At 42.6% G+C, this 21357-nt stretch overlaps 2 protein-coding genes across 2 annotated transcripts in view; both read right to left on the reverse strand.

Annotated features, from left to right (window-relative positions):
• Window positions 1-21357, reverse strand: part of LOC121826470 (NACHT, LRR and PYD domains-containing protein 1a-like) — a 265206-nt gene that overhangs the window by 213743 nt on the left and 30106 nt on the right. The gene's annotated exons all lie outside the window — the stretch shown is intronic.
• The window catches only part of LOC121826471 (NACHT, LRR and PYD domains-containing protein 1a-like), a 44609-nt gene continuing 28617 nt past the window's right edge, over window positions 5366-21357 (reverse strand). Inside the window, exons 6-13 of the mRNA XM_076542817.1 lie at window positions 19499-19590; window positions 18152-18314; window positions 16897-17120; window positions 13956-14218; window positions 13287-13412; window positions 12302-12443; window positions 7396-7440; window positions 5366-6967 (exon numbers count right to left, since the gene is read on the reverse strand). Coding sequence (XP_076398932.1) covers window positions 6675-6967; window positions 7396-7440; window positions 12302-12443; window positions 13287-13412; window positions 13956-14218; window positions 16897-17120; window positions 18152-18314; window positions 19499-19590 — 1348 coding nt within the window. The 3' untranslated portion in view covers window positions 5366-6674. The remainder of the gene's footprint in view (window positions 6968-7395; window positions 7441-12301; window positions 12444-13286; window positions 13413-13955; window positions 14219-16896; window positions 17121-18151; window positions 18315-19498; window positions 19591-21357) is intronic.

Below are 21357 nucleotides of genomic sequence, written 5' to 3' on the forward strand. Positions count from 1 at the left end.
GAAGGAAAGCATTGAAAACAGAAAGCTGGTGAAGATGTAATTGAACAAGGGAGCCAAGTTCCAGCCCTAGAAAGCAGCAGAACTTGGTAGTTTTAGCCACATGGTTCTAGCTTTAGAGTTAAGGAGTGACTAAGGAAAGCCCCTGAGGCAAGGCATGTATCCAGGGTGTCCCTGAATGGAAACTTAAGAGAGGCCATTTCACAAAGCTGTGAAGGTGAAGCCTGGATTGCCTTGGAGACACCAAGTTGTTGGAGATGCAAGAACCATGGGAGAGCTGAGGAGAGCTGCTGACAAAGAGTGGAACTAGCCCAAGAGAGAGAGAGAAATGTGTTGCAGTCAACAAAGCTGAAAGGAGTTGGAGATCTGAAGAGCATTTTGACATTAGATATGGGGGTGCAGAGTTTGGAGTTTGCCCAGCTTATTTTTGGTCTTGTTTTGTTTCAGTATTTCCTCACTCTTCTCTGTTTCAGAATGGTATTGTATATCCTGTGCCATTATATGTTAGAAGTATGTGATCTGCTATTTGATTTTGATTTTACAGGGCATTATAGTTAAAAGATTGCATGAATCTCAGAAGAAACTTTAAACTTTGGACTTTTAAATAAGTTTGAGACTGTTGTAGACTATGGGGACTTTTAAAGTTGGACTGAATGCATTTGTATTTAATATGGCTACAAGTCTTTGGGGGGCCAGGGAGTGGTGGCTTGAAAGAAAATGACCCCCAGAAGGAGTGGCCCTATTAGGAGGTGTGGCTTTGTTGGAGTGGTATGGCCTTGTTGGAGGAAATATGTCACTGTGGGGTCAGGCTTTGAGGTCTCCTATGCTCAAAGTATGCCTAGTTCAGTTCATTTTCCATTGTCTGCAGTTCAAAAATGTAGTATTCTCAGTTTCTACTCCAGTACCATGTCTGCCTTCACACCACCATGTTCCACCATAATGGTAATGGACTGAAATTCTGAACTGTAAGCCAAGGCATTTAAATGTTTTCCTTTGTAAGTGTTGCCGTGGTCATGGTGTCTCTTCACAGCAATAGAAACCCTAATAAAGACTTACCACAAAAATCTTACCACAAAAAAAAAAAACATGGTTAGATTTATAAATCTTAGTATGCTTTGATAAGTCGTGGTCCTAGAAGTCTGAAAATCACACACTTGCTACATATTCTTTTTAGAATAATTTCTAACTTTTCTTTCATTGTTTAGACTTACATTAAGAAAGAAATAATAAGTAAAATTAAATTCCTGGAGTTCAAATTATCTGATAATATATTTGAAGTGACACTTGAATATATGCCTTTTTCATGCGTAGTCTATATCTGCATCTAGTATATAGCCTCATTTGTGTATGCTCAAATATTTGTTGACCAAGTGCTGTGTGATATTTCTGGAGAGATGTAAATTTAACATCTGCTCCTCATTTCTGACATTTCCACATCTCAAAGAATTGTTTATTAAGATTATCTTAGTGAATAGAAATACATTTATTAGAGATTACTCAGAGCAATGGAAGACCAGTCATTTGCATGGACCTCTCTCACCAAGCTCTTACTACCTTTGGCTCTGTCTGCCCCAGAATTGATAGAAACATTTGTTCCTAGCACCACCTAGTGGGAAAACAGCAGAGGTAACTCCAGGATCACACTGCTAAGAGTTACGTGTTTTTGTATACTTTGCCCTTAAAAGGGGTTCTGTTGGTTTGAGCCAACATTGTTCACCATGGGAAGGTTAGCTTGTTTTGCCACAGTCTGGCATGTTGGACAGCCATATTTGGGCTTGTTGTAAGATGGAGGTGACAAGAATTCAGAGGTCTGGGCTCACTTACCAGATTATACACATCCCAGACCAAGCATGGCTTCCTTGAAGGAAGCACTGTACATGTGTTAAAGTAAAACATAATTCCTGCACAGCCATGGCGGCTAACATGACCAAGAACCTGTGGTAGTTCCTTCATTATTTATGTACAAGTGTATATGATTAAGAGTTCACACTGTGACAAAGAGTGATAAGAAAATTGTTGGTACACTTCTAGGATTGGATGGCGTTGTCAATATGCTGTTAGAAGATGTCACAGTTTGAAATTACACCAGAAGGAAGAAGGATACAAAATTACATCAGATTTTACTAAATGGAAACAATGTAACAACGCTGCTTCCTGGTGAACAAGGACTGAAGTAGCAATGGGTTTCCTTGAGTTTTGTTAGAGCCTGTTTTTTTTTTTTTCAAACTGTTAATGTTTAGATTCTATAAAATGAAGTTTCTGTCAAAGGGAAACACTTTGAAGAAATACATCCAGTTTCCTAGTCTAATCCTGATAATTTAGGAATAAATAGATTTGATATATAAATATGGACTGAAAAATAAACATGTTTTTGGCTAAAAAAGAAAGTAGACCATTTAAGGTGTCAAGAACCAAGGACTATAGTTTTTAATTTTGTAATGTTTCTCCTGGAAGACACAAAATGCTAAATAAAATATCCTAACAATGTAAGGAAGGACCAGGCAAAATGAAAACACAGCCAACCCCCGATCCCTACTTCAAGCAAAGAAGCAAGTTCCCTCAGCACTTGTTGTGACTATTGGTATCAGGTCACATTGAAAAACTCACTTTATTGACAGCTAAGCCACAGCTGGTAACTTGATCCAAAAAAAGTCTTTATTAAAGGGTATTTTCAGTTAAAAAATAAGAAAAGCTGTTCCCTGACCAGACTGCTACTTGAGCCGATAGTTGCCATTTTAAAACCTAATGTTACATAAATTTTTCTTATGAAAGCTACGGACTATAGGACATTTAAAAAGGATGAACCCTTAGTCATCTTAAAGTTCAGTTTTCAGAGTTTTACCCTTATGATTGTGCTTAATTATCATTAACACAAAAGATGTAGACATGTCAATAAACTCTTCTTCATTATATAAAACACATTTTTCTCAAATCACTAGCTCCTGTTGGATTAAAGTGTATTCTAAAGTCTATTTCTAAATACTTATTGTCCCTTTCAGACTTATTAAAGGATCTAAAACTTACTGTAGGTTCAGGAGTCTCTTAGTGACACCACACTGTGTTTGTAAAATGATAACAGCTGTGCAGACTGCACAGATCACATCTTGAGATGTCCAGCACAGAAAGGGCATCGTAACATTTCTCGGAAGGAAAATTAATACTGAGATATTCTATTCTCTAACTACTTTCCCTGTGAATGTGCCAGTATGTGACCGAAGAAACAAAACCTTTGCCACTGTCCAGATGACATGTCCTCCAGAGGAGCCAAGTTGAAGACTCGGTTATAGAGACTATGTCTCTCTGCCTGACACAGAATCTGTCCTATCAGGGCTTTTTTTTTCTCAGAACATCCTAACCGCATCAGTAAGGAGGCATGGGCTACCTAGAAATTGATATTTAGCTATTGATTTTTTTTTTTTAGCATTTTCACTTACTTACAAATAAGCCCTGTGTTTTCATCTGTCATACACATTTAAGAACCTTGACTTCAGGCTGGGTGTAGTGACATAGGCTTTTAATCACATCTCTCAGGAGGGAGAGACAGCCAGATCTCTGAGTTTGAGGCCAGCCTGGTCTACAGAGTGAGTTCTCGGAGAAACAGGGATACACAGAGAAACCCTGTCTCAAAAAACAAGCTAACATGCAAACAAACAAACAGAACCTTGACTTCACTTGTAATTACTCAATTCGTTCAGTTTTAAGTTATTTCTAAACTTCTGATGAAATAAATATAGCAGAAAGGGAGGTCAAAACTTGGAATTATCTCTTGTCAAATAAAACCCTAGAAGATTCTGGGTAAGGTGTCTGGGGAGAAGCCACCTGCCTGTGACACAGTGCAGGGCATGAGTTAGAATAAGGAAAACACTGTGTTCCAAGAGAGAAAAAGAAGGAGGGCTTCAGAGCTTCCCACAGTCAGAGCTAGCACACCTGCAGAGCCCAGAGGAGGAGAGGGGAGGCACTGAGAAGCCAGGCTAATGGCTTTGGTCATGGGCCTGACTGGGAGGGGAGTATGAGCTTGGTCCAGAAAGAAACTGGGTGGCCTGGGGATAGAGACTAGCATGTCTACCCTTTTGGCAAACACACAGCCTCACCACGTCTCAAGTCCTACTCTGGTAGATGGGTGAGCAGGAGAGAGGAATCCAACTGTGTCACTGTTTTATACAAATTAAAAAAAATTATTTGTGTGCTTGTGTGTGCCCACTTGTGTACATATTTGTGTGTTTCTGTGTGTGTGTATTTGAGTGTGCACCTGTGTGTGAGTGCCATGAATTCCTCCACATGGAGTTGGTGTTACGGGTTTGAGCTGCCTGATGTGGGTTCTGGGAGTAGAACTCCGATCTTCTGCAGGAGCAGCTCTTAGCCGCCAAGCCTTCTGTTCACCACCATTCTACCACTGTACATGAGTTTCTCAAGCTGTGAATCCCACCTCCATATGGGATGACGGAACTAAATGTGTGATTGGGAAATGTTGACAAGAACAACAGGTTTGTGCACATTCAGTGGCCAAGATTAATTCAAATGTGCACTGTGTCTGAGGTGTGTCTGCAGTGTGTACCATATGATTTCCTCACACCTGTAGTTCTAAGCACACAGAATGAGTATTCTGCACTGATTGAGCCCGAGCACCATACAACCCCTATGATGCTCCTGAAACACCTTGGTTCAGAGTCTAGGCTCTGCTTACAGCATTTTCCCTGTACATATGGGATTTTCTATTCTCATAGAAACATGATACCTTAATTTTGGAGTGTAAAGATTTAAATATATTCCCATTTTCATTATCTAGGATGTAAGAATCAAGTTAGTATATCTTTGAACTGCATTATGTGAGGACATTCCATTTTACAAGTTGGTGTTTTGAGTTGCTGACTTGAGTTATATAAAGAGATTGTAAGTAAATTTTGGCTTGGGATTAGAATAGAATTTCTACCAGCTTCTGGAATACACACTGCACATCTGTGTAAAGTACCAGAAATGTAAAATATCCACCAACTCTGAAAAACACTGAAGATTCCCAATGTCTACAGTATCAAATATTCCATCAAGATTTAATTCCTTATGCCAAACATAAACAAAAACAGGCATTTCAGTAGTTTGCAAATTTGCTGTCATTTTTAACAAATGGTAAACATTATATTACAACAAAGAGTTGTTTGTAACAAATTTCTTTAAGATTTAATTTTAGTAAAAACATTGATTTATATACTTATATATCTACATACCCAGAGTTATATGGAAATTATTTGGGATAAAGTGTTTGAGGGTGGGAAATGTTTGAGAAGCCCCCTACCTTTCTTATTCATATTGATAGACCCCAGACCCAGGGCACTACCTTCTCAGGTGGGCGCCCCAAGAACCCAGACTCCGGTCCAGTTGATGCAAACAGCAAGAGGTTTATTAATGTGGCTGTACAGTCCGGCTACTCTCCTCCCAAGAGCAAGAGTCCCACCGTACTGCAGCCACATAGGTACTTTTAAAGGAAAAGGAAAACCCACAAAAGTCATATGATTACAATTCCCATGCAATTTTGTTCCTGTTGGTTCATGTCTAGGGGCTACTTTCACAAGATTATGGCCTAATCACAGGGTAGGTACAATCATGTCCACATGCACAATTTTCCCCGGAACCTCTGGGGGGTATCAGGGTGGGAGTGAAGGTTACACAAAGGTTACAGTGGTCTTTCCTGGAACACTTGCAATTATCCCAATCACAGTTGAGCAACATATCTTAACAGAAATCTCCATACATTGTGGTAAGGGTGGTTGAATAATGGCTGAGTCAGTTTGCCCTTGGAACTAGCTTTTTAGTTCCTCATTCTCCTGGGGCTTGAGGGGTGTAAGCCTGAAGGGTTAGGGTCTTTCAATATGATATTCTGTAACTGTGTGGTCATGACATGGGTGTGTGGGTTTACGAGGGTCTGTGAAATGAAGACTGAGAGGCATCTTAAGAATGAATCTAGCCTTTCATGGCTGCAGGGGGGTTCAGCCTCAAAGGACTAAAGCACTATCCCTTTGCCTAGGGCAGTTTTATTTCTCTCCAAAACAGTTTAGCCAGTTAATTTCCATATGCTCAAAACAACCTGAAAGGGGCTCCCAACAATACAATGCCAAGTGCAAATTCCTAGATTTCTCGGGTACCATGGTCTTCTGATTTTCCTGAACCATGTTTTGCATAGGCCTTTTTATCCTTGGGAAACAGGATTCACATGGAGGGCAACAAGGGAAACCAAAGGTGTCTGCTAAGCAAAAGATGGATTAGGGCTAGGTGCTACTCTCTGGAGCCAGGCCAGGTGCAGCTCAGCAGGAATGCCATTATAACATTCACTTTTCAGGGAAAAGTATCATCTCCTTGTCTCCATTCCCATGCTCTCCAGGACAGTTTGAATTATCGGGGGTCAGATGGCCTCAAGGCTGGCCACTCACACCATAAAGTAGCTGGACAAGGCCTGTATAGACTTGCTGGCTCCACTGGACATTTACTGAGATGCTCACCCAATGTAAACATCTGGCTGGCAAAGGCCAGGAGGGAACATCTGGGTCCCTAAGAGGTGTCCTGGAAACATTGCCATTTGAAAGGCAACACTGGTGGCCTTTATAGATGAGGAAACCAAGTGCCAAAGGAAGGTCAGGCAGACCCAGGACTCAAGTGAGAGTGCTCACTCCTCAGCTATTAAGATGTCAGGATTCCTCAGAGACACCACCTGACTTCTCATAGAGGTCCATGATCAGGTGAGAATGGGTCTCCTTCAGAGCTCGGTAGACTCGGTCTTTGCAGGCCCTGGTCCAGGACCGACTGAGGCTGAAGAGCTTCCTCATCTTGTCTTGGTTGGTGGCCTCAGCCCGCACCGCCTCATACTCCTCTTCACTCAGCACAGCACCATGCAGCTTGTCCAAGAGAGGGTCCACTGACGTCACTCGGGCCACCAGCTGCTCCCGATGCTGGTCCAGGAAGTGTAGTGAGGCAGCAGCATCTAGGGGTGAAGATGAGACTGGTACTGAGAGAAGAAAGGCTCCTCCATGGGCTCTCCCACTGGCTGCCCACTTCTTGTTCTTTTCACCTACTTCATCTGTCCCCCCTGGATCCCTCCTTCCTCTGGAAGGTCATTTGAAGAATATCTTTACCTTCCTGAAACCAGTTACTAGTCTGACAATGACCTGATCAGGGGGAAGGGTTCTTCCTGGGGTGTTCAGGTTAGGAGTGGGTGGAGTTATTGTCTCCATGGGAAGCAACAAGGTGCATGGGAGCAACTCTGCCTTGGGTATGCACCTCTTTCTACCGATCCTGGTGAAATTTACAAGGAGAGGTTCTCTCCTTTCTCACTGCCCTTCTTTCAAGAATCAGATGATCTACCAGTGGAACACTGTTGGCTCCTCTGGACTCCTTATACCTGTTACTGACCTTTGTGGGCTGCAGGGATCATGGATGGTGCAGGTCTGAGGTCCCCTGGAAGAAAGGAGAGATGATGCATCTGTAATGGTGACTGTCAGCAATACTCAGTGCACTCTTGAAACTCCCATCCACGCCTGAGATTTTGAGAAAGAACTACAGAAATTCTGATATAATCTAGAAGGTGAATATTTCCTCAGGTGTGCAGGGAATCTTAGGTCCTGAGCCTATTGTCATAGAGAGAGAGGGCATGTGAGTGAGCAATAGATAATTTCTCCCACAGGATCACAGCTTCAATTTTATCTTATAATAAATTTCATGTGGAGAACTACCCAAGTCTCTTACTGGTTGGCTTAAAAATTTTGTTTGTTTGTTTTGAGACAGGGTTTCTCTGTGTAGTTTTGGTTCCTGTCCTGGATCTTGCTCTGTAGACCAGGCTGGCCTTGAACTCAAAGAGATCTGCCTGGCTCTGCCTCCTGAGTGCTAGGATTAAAGGCGTGCGCCATCACCACCCGGCCTGGTTTAAATTTTTTTACATCTAACTCTGGTAGAAAACTATTTTCTTGACCTTGTTTGACCTTGTATGCTCACATGCCACAAACGTGTGTTCTTGATTTGATGGCTGAATCAATACAAAGAAAGACTGAGCACATGGGAACAGTGAGTTGATTTTAGCAAAAAGTGAGGGAGGTTAACAGATTTCAGCTCATGTAGAAGCCCCAAGAGTGTGAGAAGACCCTAAATTCACTGTGCTCTAAGAGTTTAGAGAAGTCATCCCAAGGACCCAGTTTATAGTATTGGAATCCCTGGTTCTGTTTGTATGAAGGAAGGATAATAGTGCTTCCACTTCGTGCTAGCTGGACCGTCTTGGGGCATCCTGACTTGTAGATAAACTGTAGCATCTAATGAACAAAATCCCTGAATGACAATGAATTTAAAAACTAAAATGTAAGATTGTAGACACAAGAGAACCATGATTATAATCTTCTAGTATTAGAATACTTTCTCATATGTAAGGGAATAGACCCTAATGAGTCCTGAAGAAAGAATTAAGAAAAAACACGTGGAAGAGGTTGGCTTAATATAAATAAAAATAGCAACATTGTTTCTATCAGCCAAGGATCAACTCTAAGTTGTGTGTGAACATCCAAGGTCATCCTAAATAAAAACACTATTGTGGAAAGTGTCAGCACACATGATTTCAAATTAATACTACAGCCACGGTAAATATAGCAGCATGGTGTGCACACAAAACTCCCAGGTCATCGGAATAGAATAGAGGGCCTAGACAAAAGTCTCACAACCACAGCCACCTGGCTTTTGACAAAGAAACCAAAAATATACTCATGAGAAAAGACAGCCTGTTCAACAAATCATACAGGAAAACCTAGAGAGCAACACATGGAAAAAACTAAACCAGGTGCCTATACCTTTCCTTTAGAAATCAACTCCAAATAACCAGAGACCTCAATGTGAGACCTAATACCCTGAGCCAGGTAGAGAAAAATGTAGGGAGAACATTTCAGCATAGCAGCATAAGGAAGGATTGTGTGAATAAGGAAATAAAACCAACAATTGCTAAATCAAATCTCACGACAATAAAAAAGTTTTGCATAGCAAAGGAAACTTATTTGAGTGAAGATGCAGCCAAGAATGGGAGAAACGATTTCCCAGCTAAGATCTGACAGAAGATTAGGAACTAGTATATATGTGGAGCTCAAAAGCCAAATTCCAAGGAAATAACCCAACAACAAAGTAGGCCATAAGAGAAACCAGAGAATTCTCAAAGGAAAAAACACACAGGTTAGGAAACACTTAGCTATTAGGGAAGGGTAGGTTAAATTACTTACAATTCCATTTCATTTCTTGAGAATGTCCAATATTGAGGATACAAATGATAGCAAGTGCTGGAGTGGATGTGGGGAAAGAAGAACACTTATACACTGCCTATGGGAGTGTAAACTAGTGCAGCCACTGTGGAAGTCAACCTGGAGGCTTCTTAAGAACTAGAACTACCACGAAACCCAGCCTTACCATTCCCAGTAATATATCTAAGGGAATTTATATCCTACTATGAAGATATTTGCACAACTATGCTCACTCAATCATGTCCTGTTCATAGTAGCTAGGAAATGCAATCAGCCTAGATATCCATCAACAGATGAACATGTGGCACATGTATGCTATGGAAATTTTTTCAGGTGTGAAGAAAATGACATTATGAAAGGTAAGAATACAAAATAGGAAAAATATCGAGCAAGATAACCCAGGCCCAGAAAGAAAACACCATATCTATCACATCGATTTCTGTCCTGGAGTCTTTAGTTTTGTGGTGTTAACATGGTGTGCCCTGGTAACCAGAACACTAGAAATGGGGCAGGGCCTAAGGGGGGAAAGGAGGGCAGAAGTGTCATGAGGGTAGAGGTAACATGAGAGAAGAGAGGGAATGCTGGGGTCAGAAATGGTCAAACAAGAAGTGGGGTGGGGGATGGAGGAGATAAGGAAGATGGTGGGATGTTGTAATAAAAATGAAGACAGCATTTAAAAGTTAGAAGGAAACCTGTCTTTGGTAACCCAATATAAAAAGCACAGAAGAATTTGAATTCAGGACTACAGTGCTTGAAATGGGAGGTCTTAGCAGCAGTGAGTTTCAAAACAAAAATCCAGTTCCAGGAGTGAGATATCTCCATAGGAGCTGTTGGTCAGGGGGGCCCTGGAGGTTCCCAAGACAATACAGGTGCATGTCATTCTTCTTTGTTCCCCATCAGAACTGGTGGATAAGGCCTTACGGCTGAAGACACCATACATCATGGATACGTGGTATAGATAATTGAAGCTGGAACTGTGTGGGAAGCTTCCTTGCTGTTGCTAAGGTTTCACAGTGTTATGTAGGCTGCTGAAGAAGGAAAGTCATCAACAACAGCTAACCCAGCTCTGTACTCTATGATCTTTAAAAAACCTTCAGGAAAGATGGTCCCACAGCTGCAACAGTGGCACAAATATGATGAGAGCAACCTGTAGCTCCCAATTAAATTTCAGTCCCACTCCTCAAGATAGAATCCATCGCTAGCACTATAGAGTTAGTAAAACAAGCAAACCCATATCTGTGGAGGTATTAGTCCCTTGAGAGAAGCTAGTATTGATGCTTAGGCAGACGAAGTACCAATGCCCTTTTAAATATCAGTATTTATACAGCAGACAAAGGCTACTTTCAGCCTTTATCAGAAAAGCCTCTCTTTGCTGTGAATGGAGGTTAGTGCAGATACCTATAGCTATGTAGGATACTGAGAATAAGGCATGGTTGAGTACTCATCCCTATAAGTAGGTATTTATACCACACTTTTTTTTTTTTTTTTTTTTTTTTTGGTTTTTCGAGACAGGGTTTCTCTGTGTAGCTTTGCGCCTTTCCTGGAACTCACTTGGTAGTCCAGGCTGGCCTCGAACTCACAGAGATTCGTCTGCCTCTGCCTCCCGAGTGCTGGGATTAAAGGCGTGCGCCACCACCGCCCGGCTATACCACACTTTTAAGGCTCTAGGAACATTGTGGAAAAGTAAGTGGAAAGAATGTAGAAACAGAAGATATGGAGAAGGACTGTGACGTGCTGTCCTCTAAGCTTGACATGACCAGAGCCATCATGAACTCATATCACCTGCACCTACTGTCTCTGGACCCACACAAGTAGAGCCTGCCCATCAGTCAGCTGGACATGGGGAAGCAGCTCCCAGGGACAGTACCACTTACTACTAAAGTATTGACAAATAGTAGATGATGGGGACAAGGGAGGTATACAATCCATCTGTATCCCTGCTTTTGAGCTCACTAGGTTTTTACTGTAAAACCCATGCGCACACAGATGGTCCCAATTAAACTCTGAGGGACACAAGGCAAGACTTTTTGAATGTGGGGAAGAAATTTGTATTAAAGTGGAGGGGCTGGCAGGAGTAGGAGGGAGATAAGAATGTATGTTTAGGGTGGAGTTACTAGAAAGCATTGTACATATGTATAAAATTGTCAAAACACAAAATTCATTTAAAATTTTGTAAGGATTTGAGATTGAGTATCTCCTATTAGCAAAATTCCCTACATTTTAAAGCTGAGATATTATGTGAATTGGTACCAGATGATTTGTACATCTCAAAGTCTGTCATTTCAAGAGTAATGGGGGAGGAAATCAGGACAGAGGACTGAGAAAATGGGGCTTTAGGGTGTGTGGTAATTTGGATATGATGTGTTCCATGATAATGCAGATGTGTTGAAGGATTAGTCCTGAATCCGTATTCAAAGGTGACTGGTCCTGAGGGCTGTGAATATGAATGAAACCATACACTAATGCACTCATTAATGTGAGTACTGAGAATGGAAACTATATGAGTGTCCATTGGAAGAAGCAGGGCACTAGAGGGATGTCCTGGAAGAGAACATCTTGCAAGGACTTCATTCCTTTCCTTCCTCTCTTCTCCTCTCTTTTCCTCTCCTCTCCTCTCCCTTTTCTCCCCCTCTCTTCCCCTTCTTCTCCTTCCTCCCTCTCACTCTAACTGCCTCTCCCCTCTGTACTTCAGACCTACCAGGCAAACGGCTTCCTCTCTCACAAGCTCGACTCAATGATATCCTGTCTCTCCTCAGTCTCAAAGAGATGGAGGCAGCTGACCATGAACTGAAATTTGGTTCTAAGATCATGAATCAATACAAACCGTTCTATTTTTAAGTTGTTTTCTCACATAGTTTCTCACAATGGGGAACAGCTGACTAACACAGCGTCATAGTTTAAACTGTGGTCAGATCACCTGTTTTGGATCTAGCAAAAGACACATAACTAATCTCACTATTTCATGACACCAGGAATTAATGACAATATACCTTTCACCACTCATTGCCTTTCTTCAACCTTTGGAGTATCTGGACTTAAACTAATTTTACCTGGTTTCAACAAGGCTTCCCATATGAGATTCATATGCTTCTTGTCTCTGATTTGCAGCTTAATCCCTGAAGCCATGTGGCCAGCATAGATCTCAGAGAAGAGCTGGGATTCTCCAGGGCTCCGGTAGCACAGCTCTAGTTCCTGAAGAGAGAAAGAATTACTGTGTGAGAATGAACTACTCGTCCTGTGAAGGAGAGCTGTCCCCACCCCCATACTTTCTTGATCTTGCACACCACATCAGACACTTGCTGTCTTTGTACTGAGGTAACCCACAGCCTTTGAACACACATTCAGAAGGTTAAGGACCCAGCTAGGACCCCATCTTGCTGTTTCTTTTCTCATCACTCTGAGAAAAACTTCACAGGAAGCAACTTGAGGAAGGGTTTATCTTGTTTAGTTTCATGGTGGGAAATTCCTGTAAGCTGGAGCTCCATTCTTGGTGGCAGGAGATTATGGCAGGGCTCATAATATCCCAGGGGATGAGCAAATAATACCATGAGGTTGGAGCAGGGCATGCTACAACCCTCAGTGCCTAACACTAATGATCGATTTCTAATGGCCAGGCCTCACATATTTGTTTCCACAAACTCTCAAAATCCTACCACTGTCTGGGGAGCAAGTATTTAAACATTTACACCTGTAGGAGACCTTTTAGATTCAAATGCTAACACCTAAGGATGAGTGAGAGCTCATCCTGAAAGTCCTGTTCACACAGCCTCAGCCAGGGCTTGCTCTCTATTCCATGTTATGCTGGGCCCTTCTTTCTGCCATATTGAATCTAATTTCTCAATTCTCCAGGCCTTCTGTATTCCTGTTCAGTCCCTTAAGTTGCTTTCTGCCTAACTTGGATGTATTCTTGATCATCCCATATCCCAATTGTTTTCTCCTGAATCTCGGTTTGCTGTTAAAACCTTGTAACCTGCCCCACAGGTTTCCCAAGCCTGCCATCCGACCTTGAATAGTAGCAGACACCTGGATGCTCACCATCGGGATGATTTCCAGCTTCTCAGAACCAGACACAATGTATCGGGAACCAATATAAAGAGAGTCTACTGGAGGTGGCTTGTTTATTCGAACATATTGGAATTTCATTTCTTCATCATCAATGGCCTAGGGAACATTGCAGACAGTGATTTATCTAGATTTCTGGCCCACAAATCTGTTCTGAATAAGGTGAGATGATCATTTAGTAGATTTTTTTGTGGGGTGGGGTGGTGACACACCCTAGACACTCTTATATCTGGTATTCTGCAACACAGATTATTGACTTATTGGCCACTGTCACATTCATTGTGGGAACAGGGATGCTGCCACAGAAGAAGGGTGTTGGCTACAGATTGTGCATGGGGAATTCCCATCCTTCTGATGGGTGGAAAGAGGCTATAGAAAGCTGTGCAGGGATTAGTAAATGGGCATCAAAGCCATTTGGGGGAAATGCTGATGTGAGGGGGGCCAAGAAGAGGGAAGAATCACACACACACACACACACACACACACACACACACACACACACACGCACACACACGCACACGGGTTCCCTTTATAGAACTGTATCCCCACTACCAGTAAGAATCTCTCCAAGGAGCTCACTAGCTGCATCTCAAGTTTTCTCTCAGCCCACCCTGGACTCACTTTTGTGGTCCTCAGTGTTACCTTCCGAATGGTGCAGTCATTAGGGACCAGGTAAAGGTGAAATGTCACATCCTTGAGATTGAGGTGATAGTAGATCAATGTGATGGAAGTGATGGGGATGAAGTGTCCAAAAGCAGGAATCATTCTCATTAGAACTCCCATTGGGGAGGAGTTTGGGTTTTCCAGCACTGCATAATGCTGTTCTATCCTGGTTGGGGTTTCTAGGACCATCCCATGTTCTTGAAAGTGGGCCACATGGAACCAGGAGATGTCTACCTCTCCCTCTGTAAAAGAACAGATTCAAGAGATGTAAAATTAATGTTCATATTGATCTATGCTAGGCTGGAAAAATAGCACTCTATGATTTAGAAGATTGTTGTGGTTTGAATGAGAATGGGCCCCTGTATTTGGTGGAACTATTTGGGATGGAGTAGAAGGTGTGGCCTGGTTGGAGGAGCTTTATCACTGGTGGTCTTTGAGGTTTCAAAATCTCTTGCCTTTGTCAGTTTTCTTTCTCTCCCTCCTCCTTGTGCACAGGCTCTCAGTTACTGCTCCAGTGCCAATTTGCCTGCTTTCTACCATGCTCCCTGCCATGCTCCCTGTCACAGACACAGCTTCTGAAATTGTGAGTCCCTATAAAATCTTTCTTCTATAAGTTGCTTTGGTTATGATTTCCATTTAGTTTGTATTTATTTTTTGATGTTCATGAGAAAAATTATGACCAAAATTTAAGTTTTATTAATTAACGTCCAATGACAGCACAGCAGAACTATCAACTGTTTCCTCATTATCAATCACCATGCCAGTGAGGGTGAGTGTGAGTTGTTGCCAGACTGAGAGTCATGCAGACTGACCCTCACTGGAGGCAGTTTACCCTCGGTCCTGTCTAGCTGATGGGGGAGCATTTACAGTGGAGTGGAGGCTCTTCATGGTCTCGTCCAAGATGCTATAAAGAATACAGCCAAAGGGGCTACTGTCAGAAACTTCACAACCAGGAGGTTCTTAGAGAGGCTGCCATCACCAGCTTCAGTGTTTTGGGTTTGGCAGTTTCCTCTAAATTGTTAGTTGCAGAATAGAGTTTTGCTGTTATGAAAGAGGACTGTGGTCCTCTTTTATTTATGCTGAATTTTTTTATTTATTTTATTCATAAATAAAATTATTTATTTTATTTTATTTATGCTGAAAGATGGTGATATTTTATTTGCATGTTAATAAATAAAGTTTGCCTGGAGATCAGAGGAAATAGCAAGCCATTAACACTAAAGTCAGGCCATGATAACATACACTGTTAATCTGATCACTTGGCAGAATAGAATTTTGACATTATGAAAGAGACCCAGGGTACCTTTGTTCACTGAACAAGCTGGATGGATCTCTGGAATAGTTAATGTCAAATGTGAACTTGATGAAATCTAGATTCAACTTGGATACAGGCCTCAGGGGGTGATGGGAGGAGATTATCTTGATTGGATCAATTGAGTAGAGAAGACCTATCCACTGTGTGTAGCACCATTGTATAGACTAGGACCCAGGAATGTGTAAAGTGGAGAAAGTCACATGAGCACAATCATTCTGCTCACTTTGTTGACATAGGTTACCAGGTGACACAAGCTCTATGTTCTCAGACTTCTATGTCACGAGTAACTATTCCTTTAACTCTGAGGCAAAGAAAATCCTTCTTTTCCAAGTTTCTTTGGTCAAGTGTTTTGTTTGAGCTATACGTAAAGTAAACCTGGACAGAAAATTGATACCAGGATTCAAGTTTTTGTTGTAATAAACCAAATATGTAGTTCTTCAGCTTTGGATCTGTTTGTGGCTGGAATGTGAAGAGTTTTGTACTCAGGACTAAGAAAGCACTTCCATGCTGAGAGCAGAGCTTACGGGGACATTTGGGTGGAAGCAGGAAGACAAGAATGCTGAGAGAGAGACAGTGGAGGCCAGTCCGTGAGGTTGCAGAGAGCAGCAAGGTTTCCATTGGGAATTGTGAAAGGATCCATTCATCCAACAGTTTTGTCAGGAATCTAGATGCATTGTGTTAATGCGCTGAATTTGAGTGAAGATGAATTTAAACACAAGGGACTAATTTGGCAGGAGGAGTTTCAGAACAGAAAACACCCAGGATGACTCTACACAATCCGCTGTAGCTGTGAGAGAGCAGCGTCACTGAGGGGAAGGTTGCAGCAGGTGACAACAGGAAAGGGGGCCCGAGGGACAATCTCACTCTTCACCGACTCATCTTGTGAAGATCCACATTCATTTAAAGGCAGAAAGCCTGAAGTGATGGTGTTCCCTGTTCTACAAATGTAAATGCAAGGAAGTGTTTCCCATGGTCAGCACATCATACAGCTCTGGTCCAAGGTGGCCACATCTCAAACTGTCAACAGAACCTGGCAATGTCATCACTATAGGTTTTTTTGTTTTTTGGGGGGTTGAAAGATGCTACATTGGTGGGTCACTGAGTCATGCTGCACAGTTTCAGATAGCAGCTGAGGCCAGGCAATGTGCCTGAGTCAAAGATCCTGCAAGAATCCTGAGAGGTCATTCAGTGAACCTTTTTATTCATGGATCTTATATAACCTGGAACAGTCTGTATTTCTACCTTATTTTTTTATGACTTCTTCAGGTGTTGTATCTACCCTCTTAAGATCACTTTTGGAGCTGCTCATAACCTTTATCACCATGAACAAACACTATCTTCCTCTGCTCTGAGCTGGATTCCACTCAGGGACTCCTTCAGGTAAAGCAGAAATAAGGTCAGTAGGTTGGGAGACATGTGCTTCAAAGAAGATAAACCAGATGAGAAGGGACGACAAAACATCTCAGTGTCCACCTTCATAACCTGCTCTGCCCTGCTAAGGAAGCCATGAGACCTTTCCTCATCACCACCATTCTACTGTCTGCTATGTGACCTGTCAACTCCTCCCATTACCACCCCTCTACTCCTTATGCTTCCCTTGGTTACCTTGGAGAGCCACAAAATGAGGGAGGTGCACAGCAGCCACAGCTCCCTGCTCAGCCTTGATGTCAAACAGAGGCCCAGCCACCATGTGACTGTGGTGCAAGGGAGTCTTGTCCAGGTGTTGGCTCCAGGAACAGAATCCAATCTCGATGGTCACGGCCCTTGTCACCACAAAGCGGAGTCCTGTGTTGGGACAGTGGTAGGAACCAGGCACAGGGAACTGAACTCTAGACGAGGGAGAGGCAGACACCAGTGAACACCAGCTCTGCTCCTCTACTGGGTGCAGACCCAGTGCAGTGCTGGGGACACAGCAGACTTCAGCCAGATGGCTCTGAGGTCTGGTTCCTCTTCTAGCTGTATGTGGATCCCTGACTAAGTCACCTAACCCCCAAATCTGTTTCCTCATCTCTACATAGGGGTAACAACGTCAACACCATCTTATGGACCTATGAGTACTGAGTGATCTAATGCAAACCTACAGGTAACATATACCTAGAGCAGTTAGATATTCCTGTGGTGATGAAAGAGGTGTGTGTGTGTGTGTGTGTGTGTGTGTGTGTGTGTGTGTGTGTGTGTGTGTGAAGTTCTGTGGATTAAGCTAGGACTTTTGACACTAGTCAGAGGCTCTACCACTGAGGTACATCTTCAGTTTTTAGACTTTATGTTCCTGAAGTATATATTTAAGGATATCTAAGAGACAAGAGAAATGAAATATAACGAGAGGTCTGATGCTGTTTACATCATGAATAAAATAATCTGCAGAAAAATTACAATTCAGATAATAAGCAAAGTATAGCACAGACTGTTTAGATGGAATGAAGGACTCCCTTCAGCTCTGTTGATGTGGTAATGGTGTGCTTGTTATGGAAGACGAGGTCCTGTCTGAACTATGGGGGAGGCATAGTGAAATGTTTGTGTGTGAAGTCACTTGATGTCCTGGACTCACAATACTGTGACAGTGATGACAGAGGATGAATGTGAGTATTTGAACAAATTTGGAAAAATGGTTGCTAGAGCTGAGTAATTGGACAGGGAAGTTCTTGTGCTCTCCTGTTTTATAAATGTTTGAAAATATTTTTATGATAAAGATCCCTATTTTTATAATAGCTCACACTTCTTATTCCACTCCTGGCCTTGTGACCTGCCTTGGTGAGGTGAGTAGGTGGCACAGTAGAGACTAGGTGGGTGTTATCTGTGGGGATCCCTTGTGGAAAGTGTTCTGGGGAAAGTCAGCCTTTGCCAGGCAGAGCTCACTCACCGGTACAGGTTCTTCTCTCTGTCAACCACCTCAGTAGCCACAGGTCCTGTAGGGCCCCAGAAGTCATCTTCAGTCCCCAGGGGTTCCAGGTGCTTGCCTCTTGCGGAGTCCGGTGGAGATGGATGGACGGTCTCTGGTGGTACAAGTTGTGAGCACCCCTCCTCTAGAAGAAGCCAGACACTGGTCACTTTATGTCTCCCCAGCCCTCCCTAGTGCTGGCTCAAGGCTAAACTCTGTTTCCAGGTTGTGTGTATGATATATATATATATATATATATATATATATATATATATGTGTGTGTGTGTGTGTGTGTGTGTGTGTGTGTGTATGTGTGTGTGACATACTATATATGCATATTATATATACTATATATAGTACATACATTGCATTTTGTATTGTTTTCTTACCACTGCTTGCCTTCTGAGTGATCCTACAACCCTAATATCTGCTCCCTACCCAGCTGTTGTGTTTCATTTCCTATTGGCCCATAAGTGTTAATTTTCCTAACATGTCTCCAATGGGTAGGTTGTGAAAAGAACCTAACTGAATACATGAATAATCAGGGATGGGGAGGTGATTCCCAGGCCATAGGAGCTCAGAATAAGACAGGAAGCCCTGGTACAGAGCCTGATGTAAGCCAGAGACTTGAAAGATGGGCAGCACCAACCCGCAAGGCTGGGAGAGAAGGAAGCAGTCCTCCCTCTGCGTTCTAGTAGCGGAAGACCTTTAGAGGGGTGGGGCTCTTTGTGGAGAACTGTCCTGGTCCATGTCAGAGACAGGGCGATAGAAATGATTTCCAGCACATCTGAGATCATGTCTTCTGTATGTGACAGGGATGTTGCACCCATGAAATCTCAACAATATCACTGCCTCTACAAGATCTACACAATGACAATACTAGTTGTCATGATACTGTGGATGGGGGGAAATCTCACAAGGCCCCAGTCACAGATAACAGCTACTATAGAGGAATAAAATCAGTTCTCCTCAGAAAGAACTCCATAACAGGTTATTCAGTCCCAAATGGTCAGCCTTAAAGATGCATACATGACCAACACCAAATGGGATCATCAGGTTGTATTAATATGTACATATGCATACATGTATGTATTCACACATATATTTAATAATAATATTTAAGAAGAATTCATGAATTAGAGAGAGAGAGAGTTTGTAGGCGGGTCACAAGTGGGCAGACAGAGGAAAAGAAATAATCTAAATACAGTACTCATACTCATGTTTAAAATTCTAAAAAAATGAATTTAAAAAAGAAAGAAATGATGACTTCCTTTCAAAGATGTCCCTTCATCTGGCAATCATGATGCTGAGTCTGAACTCATCACATACCTGACTGTAGTCTCTGTCGCTTACGTGATTTTGGGCTATCATCCATTTCTTCTCTAACCCGCTTCTTAGTAGGATCCATCACACGTGGCTTCCTACACACAGACAAGTTCTTTCCCTCAGATGTCAGGAAAAACCAGAGAAATGGGAGTTGTGTACATGATATGCCCACATAAAATCTAAGGCATTTGAATTTGAACTCAGTCTTATGATTCTTTTCTGGGTTGTATCTCTAAGAATGCCCCCATTATCCTGGGTGTCCATACCCCAGAACTGGGATCACATCAACCCTTCCTTTGCTCTAGTTTGAATGTGTATCCCAATGTTCATACATAGGAAGGATAATCCCCAAAGCCACAGTGCTGATGGGATGAAGGATAAGACACAGTGAGATCATGAGTGCTCTGCTTTAACAAAGGAGTTAATGTTATCATCACAGACATAGATTCCTGTGGCCTGACAGGACTTGTCACTAAAGCCACCTTGGCCTCTCACTCTCAGCCTTCCCAATTGCACAGTTGAATGGAACAGGAAGAAGGGCTTTTCTAGATGCAGGGTCCATGCCCTTACCCTTCCCTGTATCCAGAACTGCAAGAAATAATCTTAAGTTCTTTATGTTAAGTGCCCAGTGTCAGACATTGTGTTATAACTGCACAATACAAACTAATAATCACTCACCCTCAATGCTAATCACCTAGACAGTACCTTCTAGATCTCTCTCTTTTCTGTTCTCTACTCTCCCCCTCCACAGACTCCATCCTTGTCCCAGTATGGGGTGAGCAGTGTCCTGAACCTCTGCAGCATCCTCTGGCAGGCATCCCTGCTTCTGATCTGGTTCCTTCTAGCTCATTTTTTATGTAGTAGCTGACCATAAAAAATGGGTAGAGATGCCCCTTCATAACTGAGGTGCTAGAAAGCCTCTCATTTCCTCTGGGGAGAAACAGAAGGTTCTTAGGATGGGTCATAGTTCTTGCTGTGGTCTCTGTTCACCTCTGGGTCCTTCTATGTCACCCTTTCCTGCTCACTGACCTCTAGACCAGTGGCTCTCAAATCACTATGCTCAAATGTCACCTGGACAGGCTGCTCAGTCAGAAAGCTCACTGAAGGAAGCTTCCCCACCTGAGATTCTGAGTCAGCAGGGATGGAATGGGTCCTGAGAACCTGCACTTCTGTGGAGCTCCCAGGTAATAGTGAGGCAGAGCAGATGGTCGCACACATGGTTTCCCCATGTGCACTGTTCTCTCTGCTTCCTTAGAACCTCTATGTCTGCCTGGAATTTTCTCCTTCTTTTCATCCCTCATTTCCCATCTTTGAGAGTTCACCTCATCTCTCCTCAGCTTTCAATGAGATAAGACAGATGAGCACCGCACTAATATCCTTCCCAGGTACAATTATATGACTGTGGAGGAACAAATGTCTCCTCCCTGATAGACTGAGGTCATGCCTGCCTTGTTCACTGATGTGCCCTCAGATCCCAAAATAGTGTATGAAACACAGTAGATCTGCAGGAATGTCTGTTTAATGAGTGGCTGACCCTCCTAAGTCTTTAGTACACCCTCCATTCGAGTGTGTCACAGCAGCTAGGAACTTGAGAACAGATGGGATTAATGGTCATGAAATGAAATGTGCCAAAGTGAAAGAATATGGGGCTTCAGCACAATCTCTGGGGTGGAAGATGACTTTCCTGTCCTGTGGCTTCTCTTCAGTCCCATAGTACAGTGTGTGTATGTGTGTGTGCACATGTGTCTGAGTATTGGGTTTGGGACAGTGATACACATCGTGGTTTTTTTTTTCCCTTAAGAGTCTTTCTGTCTGTGTCTTTCTCTCCTTGGTGTGGTGACTATATATATTTTCATTGTCCA

Source organism: Peromyscus maniculatus, chromosome 8, assembly GCF_049852395.1.
Source record: "Peromyscus maniculatus bairdii isolate BWxNUB_F1_BW_parent chromosome 8, HU_Pman_BW_mat_3.1, whole genome shotgun sequence".
Lineage (NCBI taxonomy): Eukaryota > Metazoa > Chordata > Mammalia > Rodentia > Cricetidae > Peromyscus > Peromyscus maniculatus.